The sequence below is a fragment of the Scleropages formosus genome, chromosome 5 (assembly GCF_900964775.1).
Source record: "Scleropages formosus chromosome 5, fSclFor1.1, whole genome shotgun sequence".
Lineage (NCBI taxonomy): Eukaryota > Metazoa > Chordata > Actinopteri > Osteoglossiformes > Osteoglossidae > Scleropages > Scleropages formosus.
Window position 1 is genome coordinate 12239930 of NC_041810.1, and position 18834 is coordinate 12258763.

The 18834-nt window shown below is 43.7% G+C and overlaps 1 protein-coding gene across 1 annotated transcript; it reads right to left on the minus strand.

Annotated features, from left to right (window-relative positions):
• Nucleotides 1–8437: 8437 nt before the first annotated feature.
• On the minus strand, nt 8438–12847 carry LOC108938734 (myozenin-2-like). Its single transcript, XM_018759583.1, has 6 exons — nt 12651–12847; nt 11536–11624; nt 10902–11068; nt 10184–10319; nt 9097–9280; nt 8438–8979 (listed from the first exon to the last, which is right to left on the minus strand). Exons 2-6 carry the CDS (start codon nt 11615–11617, stop codon nt 8742–8744), a joined length of 807 nt encoding a protein of 268 aa, XP_018615099.1. The 5' UTR covers nt 11618–11624; nt 12651–12847; the 3' UTR covers nt 8438–8741.
• Nucleotides 12848–18834: the final 5987 nt, after the last annotated feature.

Sequence of the window (18834 nt, forward strand, 5' to 3'; positions counted from 1 at the left end):
TGAGGCTACAGCAGCACATGTACAACACACTATCAGAAAAGCACTGAAACGACAGAGACACTGCAATCACACCGCAATTTTCTAATCACAGTTACACAAGTATAAAATAAGGTACAGATAAAAGAGAAAAGAAAAATAAATTGAAAAATGGCAAGACCTTTAACTACAGTCTAATAGACAGTTCTCCCATCAAAGCTTTCTTATTCTAAGCCTTAGGATTGGTCAGTTTACATCTATTTATTTAGCTGACGCTTTTCTCAAAAGTGATTTTTACAGTGTTTCGCGACTGACAATCATTTACACAGCCAAATAATCTGTATTAGAGCAATTCAGGGTAAGTACCATGATTAAGGATACCACAGCTGGAGGTGCGAGCTGAACCTACAACCATTAGGGTCACAGGTAGCAGCGCTAACCACTATGGTACCAGCTGCCCACACAGAGTTAGAATCTGAACCACCTATCAGTGCTCTTTGGAAGCTCATTAACTTCTTAATATCAACACAATGTCAAACCAAAAGCACAGCATGAGGTTCTCCTAGAGAACTAAGCATTAGCGTCAGAGCTGCCATTACTATAGTACAGTACGAACTGTGGTGACTGTGCATACCCCGCAGAGTGGATCAGTGCGGCTCTGCAAGAGGAGCAAGTGTAACTCCAGATCCAAGGAGCATCATGAAGAGCAGAACCATTACTCGTACTGCCTGTCGGGGTCTGTTATAAAACAGGGCGAGATCCAGTTGAGCTGGCATCTCGTACCCGGGAAAAGTGAACATCTCTCGATCATTAGACACCCAGCCAGATTAATTGATGGCCTGCATTTGGGCTTCAGTTTTGCAAATGACCAAATGTAGTACTATTTTCTGCCTGCATTTTGGCCATGAATGCCATTTGAAGGGCAGTATGGGATCATCGCCATCTGACTGGTCAATCTATACATGCTCTAAAATTAGCTGTGGCCAGACGTTGACTCTGACTAATGAACACGTCAGGGAAATAGGGACAGCAGTTAGCATTAAAAAAACACTATTTATAAAACTGATGACACGGGCGACATCCTAATGACTTGTACTGAGACAATGCATTGTCAATGCTTTTCTTTTGCTGCTCATGAATAAAATCAGCTGAAACATGGGGCTGAGCGGGGATGGGGAAATAGACTTGTTGGACTTCCAGGAAAGCAACGAAATGCTGTGGCCTAAAACTACATTCAAAGTAAATAAAAATGTCAATAGCTATGTTGTTGTTTATTGGCGGAGTTTAGCCATGTAAGTGTAGAGAGCCTCATGCCTGATCTATAACCATCAGGTACACACCTGGTCTGCACAGGTAGCTTGTAAAGAAAAGCCCTGCCTCTCTCTGGAGTAGGATCTCTTCCAGGAAAAGGGAATGTGGAGATCAAGACTCGCCTGGTATGTTGCACCAAACTGAGCAATTTCTCCCGCAGACACACACATCACTGTTACCTCTGAACAAGATCATATTCAGTTCCATTTCTGGGACACTTTGGTAGCAGTGGTTAGAGCTATAGCCTTGCACTTGAAGTACTCAGGTTCGAATCCCACCTCCTGCTGTAGTACTCTTGATCAAGGCACTTACCCTCAACCGATACAGTAAAAAATGCCCAGCTATGTAAATCAGTGTGACTATCTTAACACTGGAAGTTGCTTTGGAGGAGAACATCAAATGACAAATTTAAACACGTCTTTGTCCAGATAGCTTCCATTGTGAATGTTGTATCCTAAGCTACTTAGTGGTTTAACAGTTTATACAGATGGGTAATTTTTACTGTGAACTTTACAGCAAAAATAGAGAAAAACCAGCTGTTTTGTCCTTTTACTTTCAGATCTCCATTGACTTGCTGCTTCTGTGCAGTTTGCTTTGGGATTAATAAAATTATTGTTCATTCATTGATTCATTGATTCATTCATTTATTGTTGCGACCCTTTCCATAAAACACGTCCTTAAAGAAGGAGCACTTTTCAGTACTCCCCTTTCCCTATTTCTCCCTCTCTCTCAGGAGACAAATGGGCTGTTCCTGCTGCTGGAGCCCCGAAGCCCTAGAAGTACCCTGGCAGTAGCTCTCAGCACCTCTTATAGCGCACACTCATTACTGCTGCCTGAGCACCGTCAGTCTGCAGCACCTGGTCCCGTTCCCATTCACTGACATCTCCTCTGATTCATGGCACCATGAATTCAACAGAGGGCCATCGATGTCCAGGCCTTATACGCCACATGTAGCCCCCCCGCCCAATAAATTTACAAAAAAGTAAATTAAAACTTGGCTCTCAGGACCAGTATCATCAACATCGTGAGCCTGGATTAGTCTACTGAATACTAATGAGTTGTACCAGGTGATAATTATAAATGCAGGCCATCTTGTCTAGTGTGTTTACTGCAGTGTGGCTGTAATCATCCAGGAATCCTAGGAATTACATGAATTATCAATAAAATTATAATTATTTATCTTGGAATCATCTGTCACATATCACTGTGAAAATGCAACTGGACAGATAAGATAAAGGAGGCAGAGATGCAGGTGTGGAAGAAATTCAGCATAACTCAAACAAAAGACCCAAGATGGGAGAAAGTATATTACTTTATTTCACCTCAGCTGGAGGGAGAAGGGTGAGTCACTCTGTCCCCTGTGTCACAGTCTAAGAAGTCTCCCCGAGCATCAATACACACATACTGTATTATATAGCTCCAAAAGCACATGTTACATACATGATAACGTAACGGCGCTGAGAGGAGCTGGTATAATTCAATGTAAATAGTTGTTAGCAATGTCTATTTCTGTACATAGTCTTGTGTTCTGTTCTGATTGGTTGGTGTATTGCTTATGCGCAATTTGCCACAGGAGGAATTCTGGGGAGTTCAAAGGGCGACCCCCCCAACCATTGTGCAGGGAGGTGGTGCTTAAACTGACCTGGGGGAACTCTCTAGTATTTTGGGACTCCATAGTATTGTCTAGAGTGTAAGGATGGCTTTTGAGAAAATTTGTATGTGGTTAATAAAGAGCGGGGATAGTGTGTAGAACTAAACACCTTTGGTGGGCTGGTAATTTGTTCTGCTCTGCAAAGGAAAAAAAGGGGGATAATAAAGAGCATGTTCCTATTATTCTGATTCCTGAGCCTGTCTCTAGTAGCTTTATGGGGGAAAACTATAATAAAATTTTTCACTGGCTTTCTTTCTGCATGCTTTTAACTTGTTAATTCCTTATCACCTATATTTCCTATAGGCTAATGTGAGTTATGCACATCGTATAGCAAGCAACCTACACCCCTTCAGCTTATTGCTCAACCTGCCAGCATTATTTATTTTCTCATTTTTCAGTATCAACCAGTGCCGGTTACTTCTTAGAGTTGGGAGCATAGTTATGGTACATTCCTACTTCTTGCACAATGGGCCTTCTGCAGCAGTTATACTAGAACACATCACTTGTACATTTAATGCATACCATCTTTTCTACTCCATTTTCTTAATTTTCTCTCTCAAAGGACATAGTGCAGCTGTTCTGTTCATCTGCACTAAGGAGGTCAAGAAACTGTCTGGAAATACCCCATGCTTCTAGTATTGCGATTAATAATTATTCACTCATTTAGCTGATAGCTGACAAAGCTGGTTTGTACAATAAGCTACTTACAGATATTTACCCATTTTTACACCAGGGTAATTTTACTGTATCGATTCTGGGTACGTTTTTTGATCAAGGTTAAAACAGCAAGACGTAGGATTCAAACCTGGGAACTTTGAGTGAAAGAAAGCAGCTTCAACCACTTCATTCCGCAGGTTTGTGCCATGTTTCAAAAAGTACAAACCATGACAGGAAAAATTATTAGTACAAGCCTAGAAGTTTTTTTTTTTTGCTGCATTTTTTCAAAAGTTAGGGCTGCAGTGGTCCAGAGCCTCTCCTGGAAGCATAGGGAGTGTGGCAGGATACATCCTGGGTGGAACACTAGTCCATCACAACAAAACTAGGCAGCACAGAAGAATGTTATGAGAATAAGCAATGAAATGGGTAAATTATGAGTAAGAGTAAAGAAACTGGAAAATTACAAGTGATGAAACGCTGGAATTTGTGACTCAGCCACACCACAGGCCCATCTCTAAAAGCAAAAGCATGCAAATCATGACTAGATGCTCCAGTGAACCACAGCTGCAAAGGGCCAGGATTTCTGACACAATAAGGAAAGGAAGGGCTGAAGCTGAAAGCAGATCCATCTGACCCACCACCCAGCTGCTGCACCACGTCCTGATCTTCCCCGATGCACTAATGAGGGAGACGAGGCCCGAAGCAACAAACAATTACATCAGCACTGGCAAGCATCCACATTTCATTAATTGGGGCTGCTCGCCCGGTGGTGGCCACAAAGGATGTTACCGGATTGTTTGCCACGCCTCTGGTAGCCAAGGAGCTTAAAGTGGAATCGGAACATGTTCCTCTGCAGCATCTCCACACAGATGGATGGAAACTGACATGTTGGCTGCAAGACAAACAACAAAAGCATTCTTAATGAAAACTCTGTAAAGGCCACTCATCCACCGCACTCCCAGATCGTTGTTTAATATATTAAACCTGCCAAAGAAAAGTTCTCTGGCATCTCTTTGGCTGAGAGAAGGTTTCAAAGAATTCTTGATTTTATGCTCCATGACATTACAAAGGATGCCTTGAAGAAAAAAAAAAAAAAAACACAGTACTAAAGCCCTTCAAAAAGCAAAAGTGAGCTTCTTTGCAAATGCAACTTCATGCATACAAGAAATTTGCCAAGTCAACCGTGAGAACTTCAAGAAATGGAGCTGGACCAGGTTCTGGTGCCACAGGAATAACCTCAAACCTCATATAGCCCACAAATTTACATCCACTTATTTATCTGACACTTTTCTCCGAGATGACTGCGAACGAGACTTGCAACTCGTGTTATTTCTTTGCAAGGTGACAGCTCTAGCCACAGCACCACCTGCCGGCTCACGTAATAGTATAATTGCAATTGTTCTGTCGATGTCTCTGTCGGTGGCTGCCGTGGCGGTGGAACGCACACAAAATAGAGGACCGTGGGACGACACGTCAGGTAATGACTGTGGAAACCCAGTGGGGGGCAGCACCGAGAGGCAGAAGACTTGGTCAATGCTCATCACGCCGCGCTGATCTCAGACACGTCTATGAGAGCCTACAAAAGGCTGACAGGTGAGCAGCTACAAAGACCACCGTGTTGTGCATTCAAACAGGTCCTGTAAGTTATGAAACTGTCCTCAGGGAGAAGAGGTTCCGCTCGTGGTTCTAAGGCCTTTGCAGGTCGGCCTTCGGTAAATGATCCAGCTATATTAAGGGGTACATGTGTAAGCTCTGCACTGTACATCTTTCTGCTCCACACTAATATGATATCATGTACTGTTCATGCAGAAAGTCTATGATCTCTGCCATACTCGGGCATCGCTGTCCAGAGACAAACGAAAAGTGGCAACAGAACTGACTCCACAAGCTGTTTTGATTTTGTGCTTTTCATTCCAGAAATAAGCTAAATAAAAGTTATAAACCGGACAAATGTGGAGGCTGTCTTTACTCGGCTTAGCGGCTCAGGCTGTGGGGAAAGTGAATTTTGGGAGAACCTGCTGGGAAAAGTACAGAGGGCTGGAGGAGACCGACCGGTGAATGGTCTATTGCCATTTTTATTACTGTATAAACCACAGTGACCATGAAGACAAAAGGAGCAGGATCGTGATCTATGCAATGCCAGGATTGTGTGCAAACCCATAAGACTGGTGTAGTGGTTGGAATCCCCACTCCTGCTCCAGCATAATAAATGAGTATACCCTACCCCGGTAAGTCACCTTGGACAAAGGTGTCAGCTAAGCTGATACTATTATTGTTGTTGTTTTGTAGTTTTTAATAAATATCAACAACTGCAAACAGCTTAGAGTACAAAATTACCTTTAAGAAACTGAACTTTCTTCAGGAGTTACCTGTGTAGACCAGGTGTGAGGTAAGCTTGGTAACTTACTTACCCTTATTGACAGTTGTTATGGAAATACATAATTTAATTAAATAATAATTGAATTTAATTTGTTGCTACTTAATTTTATAGAAGGGGGTGCGGTGGCACCGTGGGTTGGACCAGGTCCTGCTCTCTGGCAAGTCTGGGGTTCGAGTCCTGCTTGCGGTGCCTTGTGACAGACTGGCGTCCCGTCCTGGGTGTGTCCCCTCCCTCTCCAGCCTTGCGCCCTGTGTTGCCGGGTTAGGCTCCGGTTCGCTGCGACCCCGCTCGGGACAAGCGGCTTCAACCAATGCGTGTGCGTGTGTGTGTGTGTGTGTGTGTATTTGTGTGAATGGTGGAGATATTAGAAAGAGGAGGGCTTTTCCTTCCAGACATGACACCTCCCAAGTCTCCCATGAATATCAACTGTCCTGACAAGAAGAAGTGCTCTTATTACATTCACTCAATAATACAAGAATCCCTTAGAAAGAATAAAACAAAAACATCTGTAAAATACAGCATATGTAGCCAAAAGCATTGAGGGATCCCGGGAAAGAAGATCAGTTGGAATGTGTGCAACCAGGGAAAAGTTGTTGCGGGAAACCTTTTTTGACACACTCATATGCTATTATCTTGCCTCGAAGCAGCAGTGTCCTGTCCTCCACAGCGAAATCCCACAGTTTGTCCTGCAGGAGCTAGTTTTCTCACCAAAAAGCATCATCCCCTGGGCAAACAGGTACTGATAGCAGCTATAATTACAGACCAAGACATTTCCTCTTTAGCATCAGATTCAGCTCCACAAGCTTCAGAGGGAGTTAAACCCACCCCTGATAAACAGGCCAGATGTGGGCAAAGATAGGAGAGTTGAGAAGAGCTCGTATAAACCGCACTTGAGGGAATTCAAAAGGTCCACAGAGGGTATCAAACCCAGTGGTTCTCCTCAAGCTGTCCAAACACGGGGCGCATGTCAGGAAGATGAAAAGATGCTGCAAGTGAAATTATTTTCTGTGTCTTCGGAGGATATAAACTATGTTTTGATGTACTGTTTTGATGTGCTGTGTTCACCATCTGCCAGCTCGGATAATAAAACGAGTGTCACCCAGATGTTTTTATATATTAAAGCAAGAAAGGCACCCGAGAGCAGTATTCTCGGCTTGATATGCTTCAATAAAATATACAACTGCTGTGAACTCTTACCTCGAGGAAGTAATTATGAGCAGCTGCATTTATCTGTTATTTATCATTTATGCTTTCCTCCAAGCTGCTTACAGCGTTTTACCTATTTGTACAACAAGGTCATTTACACGTATCAATTCATGGTAAGTACCTTCCGCAGAGGGGATCTGAACTGCTCTCCTTCTGATTGTACAACAATGGGTCCCACCACTAGCCACCGCCGCGGCCCCATACCCATTTTTCAAATCACAGTCTTTGTGAACCGAGCGCAACTGTGTAGATGAGGCCGAGTGTAAATGTTGCATTGCTGGTGCCAGTGCTGTCTTCCCTACACTCTTCGAAAATGCTGGTTTATAAGTTCCTCAGTACTAGGACACTTACTATGGTACAGAACTCGTGTTGGCTTGTTTCATCCGAGTGTGCCTGGGTTCGTTCCCCTGCTCTTAAGAGTTAGCCTGTATGGTTTCTGCAGAATAATTCTCAGTCGGGATGTATAAATACGGAATCTTCTTTGCATTTTGGAGCACAGAAATTTGCTCAATAACACAACCCATCTTTCAGGTTACACTCTGTAAATCCCAATAATCCTTTGGGTTTTAGTCCAACACGTTCTATTCCACGTTGTCCCAACACGGATCCTTCAACCCTGCATTTTTTACAGTCCGAATACAGAGACCTTGTGATGTTTGCGGTACTCTGGTCCCACCTGGATGAATGCTCTTCCTTGGGATTCTTTCTGGAAAAGCTGGTGAAAAAAGCAGCTCAAACATAAACAGCACATCAAGACTGGTCACGAGACCTCCTTTCTTTCTGATTTCACACGAACTGGAAAGTAGGTGTGTGCTACTTGGTTTTTTTGGTGATGTTTTGAGGATTCTTACATCACTGGACATCCATGTCTATGGCCCCTGGGTATTATAAATACATATGAGATGTTGCCCACACCTGTCCATCACTGTGTGTTGCAGCTAGCAGCTCTGTACCTCTTTAATCTGGGTGTACAATGCACTGATCTATTCTTAACGAACATTTTCTAACATTTGTTAAACAGTCTGTGAAATAGCATTGCAGATAATAACCTCTGCATATTTTTTACTCACATGTCAAGTTTTCTCCATTTACCTACTATATACTTCCAGTTATACTTTGTGCCTATGAATGGATGGTTATAGGAATTCACTTGCATTTCATCAAAATTTTATGGCAGTAGAATCAACCTTGCCATAATTTGACATTTAAAAACATATAAGTTACACGAGACATCATATAGCAGCGAGTCACAGAACTGCTTTGTATTCTTTTATTGTAATTTGTTATAGATCACTATATGGATTAACACTCATCTGCACTGATGTATTTACAAGCCTTCCTGGAGCTCAGTATTCATACACAATTCAATTCTTATCATCAAATTGGCTTGAGCTCTTCAGGAAGCCAGGTGACCCAGATCATACCAGGAATGAGCAGTACCCTGCCTTCTGTGGAGACATCCAAGTGGTCCTGGTACTGCCTGGATTGCAGAGGAATTCCGGTGGTGTGATGACAAGGCCGTAGAAGTACGCGCCCCATCGCCTCAGACATTTCCACAGGTCAGAGCTCATCTGATTCTGGGATCAACATGGGCTCCAGGATCACAGTGGGCATGATGGGAGGAGCAGTATCTGCTATCCAGCCCATGGCCGTCCGGTTGAACGTGGGCCTCACTCCCGCCGTGTCTTGAACCTCGGGGCATGGGGAGACACCGATATCTGGAAGCAGGTCTGTCTGCGCAGGCTTATGAGCGGGAATTCTTGGGGCCTTGTCAAAACCACCAAATGGAGTGGCAACCCTGGAAATCAAAAATTCAGAAACCAAATATTCAACTGACTGAATTCTGTTTACTACGACTGCAGCTTTACGAGTTACACAGTCTCAGTCGCCTCTCTCCAAGGTACAGTGCAGGTACCTGTTAAAGCTCTTATACTCTGGGATCTCTGACCGGGGTTCGAGGACAGGAAACCTGGTTAGCAGGGTGTCAGCTAGGATGGGATCACTGAGAAGTGCCTGGTCCCAGGGCGAACAGTAGGAGCGGGGGACAGCTGTGCTGTTGAACTTCTCTGGTGGGACATCCTTCAGGGGTCCCCCATAACCTGGAAGCCATATGCGGTGGTGTCATCTTTCAGTTTTACAAACAATGAAGGTGTGGAGCACTCAGATTCAGGCCACGATCCACCTCCTGGTTCCTGTTGAACGGTTTATGGTTTTTTGGAACGAGTTCATCTGAAGAAGAAGGGTTCGGCTTTGTTATATTAAGTTGCGGTCTCCACATTACCTGTTAACGTTACAATAAAACTCTCGAAATCCACACTGTACTGCTTTGTACCTGGTCACTTCAGGACAACACACACATCTGCCATGTCACAGAAGATTATATTTTTGCTTGGGATCGTCAGCGCAAATTCTAAACAGCTCAGGGGGTAGAAATACGAAAAGATGGTAATGAGAAGCCATGGAAGGCAGTGATTCAAAGTCACAGCAGGGAGAGGCGAATCTGAAACAGGGCCAGAACCATCAGATTTTCAGCTTACATGTCTTTTTACCGCAATTTTCCACACTGGTAACATTAGCAGGACAGCCAGCAAATACATACTGGTGACTGCTTACGGTACAGAATGTAAACCCCAGGGTGTTTCAGCACAAAAAGAAGAATTAACAACTAATGCGAAAGAAAAAATCACAATTTCTCAGCGGGACAATAGTGGTTTTTATTGACATATTCGCTAAGGTTAGCACGTTAAGCAGGATATCCTGCTTGGTTGAACAGCCCTGCAGGGACTCTGTGTCTGATGTATGGTGTTTAGCAAGCTGATACGGACTAAGTCCTTCACCGGTAAGTGCTCTGCAGACCCAGGACAGTGCATGGGACAGACCGTCTGAGTCACAGCATCACTGAGTCACGTCTGCCCAGCAGGTCTGCAGGACCGCCAACTGCCCTCCCCCGCCCCACCTCTTCCTCTTAGAGTCACAACGGGAGAGGCAGCATCACCACCAACCTGGCGCGATGTTCTCTGGGTCGGGGGCAGTCCCAGGTTCAGGGTCAAGAGCCGTTTTAGGCAACTGTCCCACCGCTGTGCTGTTTGTGTCACTTTTGCCATCCTCAGCGTGCTGAGTTTGGGGAGCTATGCCGTTCTTGGAAGAAAGAAAAGAGACAAAGTCAGCTGAGACCCTCTGAGATGGAAACAACGCTTACTTCCGATACATATCATTACCGACAATTTATGATGCTTTTTCCCAAAATGACTTACAATTTTAGGAATGTACACTAAGCTAATTACATTTATCCCTTTTATACATATATCTAAAGCAGTGATCCCTAGCAGGTACAATCGATCGCCATACATTTTGCAGACGCTCAACGTCCTCAGGGTCTTTATAGTTTGTTGGTCAACCGCAACAGACAGATGATGCGTCCAGCGATGTGTACAGTTACGTGTCAGTTTGTACGAGGGGTGTTTCTGCCAACGAGTGGACATTAGCAGGCCTTAAACAAATTGATCTGTGTCCTCTTCTCTGGTGCTGACTACAGGAGAACAGAGTGACGGAAGGTCACCGGACACATTAATCCTGGTACAGTATCTCCTACGTGGAGCTGCAGTGCAGCCCCACCAGGGGTGGTAAAAATAACTCTGCTCAGGCGCTCCTTCACTGTGTAGGGTGGGGTGGGACAGGAGTGTTTCAGGCTGGTGTCACAAAGCAGGGCTTCTGCCTTACCTGAGTCCTCACGCCGTCCTCGCTCTGCACGCTCTCAAAGGTGTACTTCTCCGAACGCCTCTGGCGCATCTTGAAGAGGCGGGAGCCCCTGTTGGAGGACAGAGACAGCTCCTCCAACATGATCTCCTTTGGAGCGCTGACTTTTCTCCCCACGTCCAGTGCACCATCTGGACGTTAAAAACCCCCAGTGTCAGCGTTAACATTTTGTCAGTGGCCAACTAAGTGTAACTGGTTGCTTTGGAGACCATTTTATTCATAACTTCATTTCGCAGCTTTCATTTTGCGTGCACTGCGGTGCCGTTTATAGGTGAGTCTGAGGCTCAGAGAGCACCAGATGGACTGACTCTCAGCTGTCAGTAACCTTCACCGCAGCCCACTGGTCACACACAGCTGCTTCTACACAGAAATAGCCTTTCAGCTACAAAAAAAAAAAAAAAATCCTTGTCATTGGAGAAAAAATATCCCAGGGACTTTTTTTGGGCTCATTCCTTCAAGGAGCTCCAGCCCCGTTCTCCGAGACACAAAGTAAAGGTTTCAAACAGTGTATCTGTGTGCACGGGAGTGTTTGTGGACACAGTGTGGTAAAAGTGAATGAATGTAACGTAAATGTAAAAAGGACGTGAGCACGCCATACCGTTGGACCCCTGGACCTCCCGACAAATGGCGGCCGCCTGCATTTTCCTCTGCTGGGATGACATCATGGTGAAGTGTGACATGGTGACCCTGCAGGGGAAAGGAAGGAGGTGATGCCGCCCTGTTCTGATGGGGTCACAGGAGGGTGCTGAAGGCAGCAGGACACAGAAACATCAGCATTCAGTCGCTGTGATTTATTGGATTTGCCTAAAGGGCAAAGTTGGAACTTTCCTTTAAATAACCCCTGGGTGGGGCTGGATTATACACAGCCTGCACTGAGAACTGTGGGATGACGGGTCACTGGGTGCCGAAATGAGACAGTGGTGTAACAAATCCACACCCCAGGGTTAAAACAGACAACTTTTTCAAATCAAAATCAAACCACATAATTCAAAGATATGCAGTTTAATGGAAAATGGGGCCTTGCAGGGAGTTTGGTGAACCAGGGAATGTGGATGTCATTCATCGCCGTCTAAGCAAAATATTGGGAACGAATGTTTCGTTTATAAACCCCAGTTAGAACATCTGTCTCTGGTCTCCACTCTGTCCAGCCTCGTTCTGTTTATCAGGTATTACAAACCTCATGCTTTCTACACAAATCCCACTAGAATATGCCACAACTCAGCTTGCTTCTGTATTGGATGTTTCATTCCAGTATTAATTTAAATATTAATTTTTCTCCATACAGTATGTTCACTATTATAAAATTTACATTTATTAGTATCATGGATTGGAAATATGAAAACAACTGTTTTCCATTTAACACATGGGAGATATTAAAGCTTAATTAAAACTCAAATGATCATTATTTTGGCACAAATTAAAAATATTTAGAAACTTGTCTATGTGCACACAAGCTAGCCAGTTATATGCGCTGAATGATATGTATCAATCCATTTTTTTCAAGAAGCAGATACAGACTACACTGAAAACAAACAAATCAAATGGCATACATTAAACCTATCCTCGAAAATTTAAGGAAAATAATTTTTTAATTTTAACTGAGATTTTTTTAAAGTAATTAACCTTTTTCGTGAACTCAAATAATGAACATTCCAGAGAGGCACATCACAGTTAACACCTAAGAATCATAGAGCTGAAACAGAATAGCCATACCTGAGAAACACACTTGGATGAGACGGCGTCCGTCTCCTTTGGACTCTTCCTGTGTCCTTTAGGGATGAGAGAAACTGGGGGCAGGTGTCTCTGTGTGTGGGGGGGGTGGGGTGGCGTTAGAGCTTTGCATTCGGCCTGTCCTGCTGAACTGGGGGGGGTGGACGCTGGCACACTTCTCACATTAACCCACTAAATATAGAAGGCCAGTCGGTCCACTCCCACAGTTGCCATCAAGCCAAAGCTGGTCGACAGCAGCAGGGGGGCTAGATGCTCCAGGAGAGGTGTCGTCCCAAGCAGAGCTCAGAGTGCACTGGGTTAACACTGTCATCAGACTGTATCTTACACACCTGCAGCTTTACACTGATCATCCGTCCCAAAACAGAGGGAACTGGGGTGTCAACTGCTGCTTCACGAGTTGAGTGTCTGAACGCACCCGACCTGTCATTATATCTGGGGAGCGACAGCTGCTCAACGCCAAAGATCCTGCATTTAAAAAGAAAGGTCAAGAAAGGTCAGGAATTTGGATTATTAGGAATTTCAATATCACTCGATCATGCTCCCTGTTGTGACCACCTCCAAAACCGTTGTGTCTGCTAGGTGGGGCCCCGAAGGTACGTCCACTTTCGAAGAGCCAGCTGATTTCAAAGCCTTTGTTGCCCAAGTGTACCGAACAGATGGAGGTTTCAATATGCTCCTTAAACTCGCAGGGCTAGAGATGTCTCAAAACAAACAAAACACACAATGCTGGAGGGAGATTTAAATCTGTGTTTGGAGGAAAATCCTGAGATTATGGCAGCATATTTGCATGTACAGCAATAAACATGACATCACAGAGAAGCGAACTCGTAATGCTCCTGCAGATGGGTCTGTGTGTTTGTGTATGTGTGGGTGTGTGCATATACATAAACACATTTATTTGGTTGCTGCACAAAATTTCAATTTAATGAACAAAATCTGCATGTTTAAATTTTAAAAAGCCAAAATAATCTTCCGTTAAGCATAAAATCTGAACTATCAAAAATACCATTCATCAGGTGAAAATGCTCCAAGTGTGATACAACGTGAGGACAACTGGTCTGATCTTCAACTAGATCACAGCAAAAGACAAAGATCCGACCACATTTTATGAGTAAATAACACAGAAATCCAGGTAATACAAAGGGGTTCATAGGATTTTGCAACATCATATCCAAATACACAATTGTTTTTTATTGTACTTGATCTTTTTCAAAAGCCTGGAGCCATGCATTGTAAATATCTTAGAAATATTGCTTTCAAGCCCTTATGAAAGTTCATCAGATTTTAATAAGCACACAGAACAAACCACAAAGTGACAAACAGAAATATACCTTCTAACTGCATTTAATTACCATGCTTTCAGTTGCAAATGCAGTATTGACTTCTGACCAGGAAAGAGCAGCATGGTAATCTTTTCTTCTGGCATTAGTGGACGCACAGCTGACAACTGATTTACATTTTATGTACATTATGGCATGTGGTGCAATACTCGAAAAGTGCACCCGAGTAAACGCAACTGATTTTGCAAAATGAAACTCCCTCACGCACACCCACCCATACACACACATATTTTCAGTGGAACAGTGATATCAATGTAAAATTCCTGGACTACCAGAGAGGACCAGGAGCTGCCACCCCGTGCCGTCGTTACGTAAGAACTACCTTGGTGACCGTTTCCTGGTGGCGGGCATTCAGCAGCCCGACACGCATGATTCACTGTAGGGAGGACATGGGAAGTGTATGCATAGCTCTTCATCTTTTCATTCACAATAAGAAAAGGTTTCTCACATATTCTGGAAAATAACAAAAAATAAGATGGTACTTCAATGTAGATCTTAATAATTAAACGTAGTTTTTTCATATACGTGAGTGGATTACTGAACGCAGCACACATATGACACCGACACTTTGCTCTGCAGTGACTCAGAGTGTGAGGTTTATACGATGAGCTATTTACAATGATTTATCTATTTATACAGCAGGGTTTAATTTTAGCACCTGCTAAATGATCAACCATAAATGAAAAGGAGAGTAATTTTTTAAAGCAGATATATGGGTGAAATAATGCAATATGTTGTTTCAGATGAGGACTACCGGCTGATGGGTCTACGAAAGTGCATAGGGTGATACTGAGCTCAGGTTGAACAGTATCACAAGCCCAGCGGCAGCTCCTCTTTCCTTGCCCGGGGCGTTCTGGGTCCCCTGGTGCAGATCAGGTGGGGAGTCTCTGAGCTCGTGCACAGAAGTGCTTCTCAAAGAGCTGACGAGGAAAAATGGCTTTTTAAAACTGAGATCCCACGTGTATGCGGAGGGTGACTCAATGGCATGGGCACCTCATCTCGGCCCGTTGCTAAGAATAGCACCACGTCCAGTTGGGCAAAAGACAGCTGCAGCGCTGCAAGAAGTCCTGTACAGTCCTGCAACCTTAGCGGGTGGCTCCCGTATTTTACTCACTGTAGTCTCAAGTAGGAGCTGCTGGAATCTGATCCAAACCTGTCTGCCCTCATTTTCCAATTGTCCTCAAAATCTCCTTCAAAAACACCCATAACCCAGCGATTTACCATGATTTTTAAGATAAACGGATGTTGAGGGGGGTTTTATGTGCTGAGCTGTGCCTTGTCGACATGTTGATCACGCTGAAATTTGCCACCAGATTTCTACATGATGTTGGATGTTTTTCATGTGGTTACATTTTTTTATGCCGAAAAGGTGCTGTACCTTTCAAAATCTCTAACGGGCGATCCAGGCCTCAGCGCAGAAACAGGAGTAACCTGAGCTTCTTTCGGGATTTGTTTTTGCATGATTTATATAATCATATTTAAGAAGACAATGGGAAGCTTATAAAATGGTATATTGAATAAAACAAACTCAGAGCTCACAGTTCAAAGTTAGGTGACTGTAGCTAGTCAGCGTGGGCAGGGTGCATCCGCTCCTGGTGACGAGCGTGATTTTTCTGTAAAATTCAACACATGCTGCAGATGGCAAATGTGTGGACAGCGGCACTTTTCGGGCCCACAGTGGACTGCGTCCTGGTCCAATCCGCGGTCACCTTTACAGTTCATTCTCTTGGCTGACACTCTTCTGCAGAGCAGGGCACTGGGCCAAGGAGCAGAAACTGGGTAAATTCAATGTTGTGGAAGTACACTGAAAGTCCAGAATCCACACTGAACAAAACTGCAAAGCTCTCTGTTAGTACCCAGGGCTGTTCGTTAATGCATTACCAAACTTTCCTGGTCCATGAATTGTTCAGCTACCTCTGTTTTTTTTTTTTTTTTTTTTTATCATTTGGGGTCATGGGTCATGGGTCAGGATTTGGCAATTGCTCTTCAGCCTCTGCAGGCCTGCAGATTAAACTGCCACTCAGTTAATACCTGAAGGACCAAGTGAGGTTACCTGCTGCCTCATTTAACCAGCAAATCATTTCCCTGTGATGGACTGGTGTCCCATCCAGGTTGTACCTGCCTTTAATTACTGTCCTTCCAGAATAGGCTCTGGACCACCGTGATGCTGAACCGTATAAGAGGTCACTGAAGATGGTTAGATAAAAAAAGCAATTTAGAGCTGAGGAAGAGCAAAGACCAACACACCCAGGAGATCTGGAGAACAAGGAATCTGGATATCAAATAGGTTTAAAGGTTAAAAAGCGGAGCATAAATGAGACTCTCCTCAGCAGTACATTTGGCTGTGAGCAAGTAGTTTAATGTCAAAGGATTTAATGTCAAGGTTTCAGTCATGCTGTGAAAATGTTAAATATGTTAAATCTGCAAGTTCTTTATCACCAGGAAATTTCTAACAACAGTGTTAAAATGCGTAAATATCACCCCAGAAGCGCAACACATTCAGTTGCACTTAAACATGACAGCAAAGCCTGTTTACAAGAGCAAGTTCTCATACACGGAACAGAAACACTGCAGCAATCCAGCCAAGAACTGATACCTCAGTTCATGAAGTTTCTATTACTAAAGTTGCTGTGCTTAGTAAAGTATCCATGAGACTGTGAAAATAAGTACAATGATATCTAAACGTGGTGAATTAAAGGCAGTCATACAAAAAATACTTCATGTACAGCACTGAAGACAGCAGAAGGAGTACACTTTTTTATATATAAAAAAGGTGCACTGTAAATTTGATTAATGTAGTAGAAACGGCTTTGACTAAAGAAAAAAAAAACACTGAATCAACCTCAGTTATGTCTGACACCTCTCTTCAAGGTAATAGATACACTGTGAGGGTTGTACTCTGAGCTACCTGCACTGATTTACCCATTTATACAGTAGGATCATTTTTACTGTATCAATTCAGTGTAAGTACCTTGATCAAGGGTACTACAGTGGAAGCTGCCGCTGAAACCAGTGTCTTGTCAATGCAAGACAACCGTTGTAACCGCTATGCCATCTAGTGGCCCACAGTGGTGCTCATAGTCTGTAGAGGGTTATGAAAAATCACAGACTTCCTTCCATAACCAAGGTTCGTCTCATTTAAAGAAAGAATTAAAAAATAATAAGAGGAGCAGGACTGGAAACAAATACTGAATATAAAACAAACTGAAGTCTCGCACTTCTTAACAGCGGAAGATCTGCGAGTCGCTTCTTGGATGTCAGTGTGTTCTGCTGCAGCGCAATGTGTGTGACACCTAAAGCTGAAAAGACAAGCCAGTATGGGGCCAATGGCTGCTTACAGCACTGTCCCAATGTCTGCATTTCATCAAGACTTTCCATCTGTGCAGTTTTTATGACATACTCTATTTTGCTCCTCCGATGTAATAAACATGCTCAGATATAGTTACATAACCAAAGTTCACCAGACCAGGAGCTCGTGTTCAAATGGTGAGGAAAAGGTCAGACTGGCGCTAAAAAATCTCCTCGGGACGTCAGCAGCCACGGGTGCGGCTCCCTATCCATGCTGCGCTCTGAAGTGTGGTGATGCAGTAAATTAAGGATGCATATTATTTAATCTTTTGTATTACAACCCTCCACTCAATGCACCATATCTCATGTTCGAACGAAAACTGATTCGCATTTCACACGAACCTCTCACGTATTTGCGTTGCAGTTGTGCTAAATGTGTACACTGCAAATTTCCATCACTTGCACACGTGCACAGGCTGATACCGCACAGCTACTAGATACAGTGGCTCCTCTGCTGATGAACACAACCGACAACGGAGCCTGTCTGTAAAAAAAAAATGAGTTAGACCGTAAGTCCATATGTTCGTAAATCAAAAGTCACCACTAAGAAAGAATCAAAGTCTTGCAAAGTCTTGGATAAAGCTACAATAAACCAAAAATAGGCAGTAAGACTTCATGATTTGTTTGCTTTCAACTGCATCTAAATTAAGGCTGATTTCAAATAAACGAATAATACACTTTACAACTCCACAAACTCCTGCCCAATGCCAGTTGTTAACTAATTCCTTCCATAAACACGTGAAACATCCCCGTTCACCAGCACTCAGGAGCACTAGATATGAGCTGTAAACATTGTGGAAGTGAACTGAATTAAGGTGGTCCTAATATTCTTTCAAGTGCTCTTCACTAACATCTACTGGCTCAAAACAGACACGGGTCACGTTCACTCCAAACAAACCAAAAAGAAATAAAAGAGATAAGTTAAGAAAATGAAAGCAAAAACCAAATGGGAATAAATTGGAAAATATTTGTATCTTGGAGAATTCATAACTCGACTGTTTTAATGCAAGCAGCCAATATACCCAAAAAATGATGGCTTTGAGAAGAACCCGTGAGATACATTAATATGAATCACAATCCTTGCTCTATTATTACTGTTATTAGGGCAGCGTGCTCTCGCTCTCTCTCTCTCTCTCTCTCTCTCTCTCTCTCTCTCCCCCTCACCTGAACCTCCCTACTATGAGTCCAAACTCAACAGAAACTCTCTATAAGTCCACTTGTTTTTGTCTCTCTCTCCCAGTCTCAGTGCCTTTTGCCGCTCCGTTCCAGGTAGAAGTCGGCTTTCTGTCTGTCCTCGCAATGAACCACGGGCCTAAAACACTGTGCCGCGTTTGCCTTCTCTCGTCCCTTAGCATGAAGCAGCTGGCCGAGCCCCTTGTGCGCCGCGGTCCTGACAAGGCCAGCGCTAATGCGCTGAGACAGATACGCCGACGCCTTCCTCCCAGGGTGGGCGATGTGCTGTGGTCCACGTCGCTGTG

Excerpts from the sequence above, each read along its gene's own strand:
- LOC108938734 (XM_018759583.1), bottom strand. The coding sequence starts at position 11,617 with ATGTCACACTTCACCATGATGTCATCCCAGCAGAGGAAAATGCAGGCG. Across the intron at positions 10,320-10,901 it reads AGGACGGCGTGAGGACTCAG|AACGGCATAGCTCCCCAAAC; the intron begins GTAAGGCAGAAG and ends CTTTCTTCCAAG. Across the intron at positions 8,980-9,096 it reads GAGTATAAGAGCTTTAACAG|GGTTGCCACTCCATTTGGTG; the intron begins GTACCTGCACTG and ends TTTGATTTCCAG.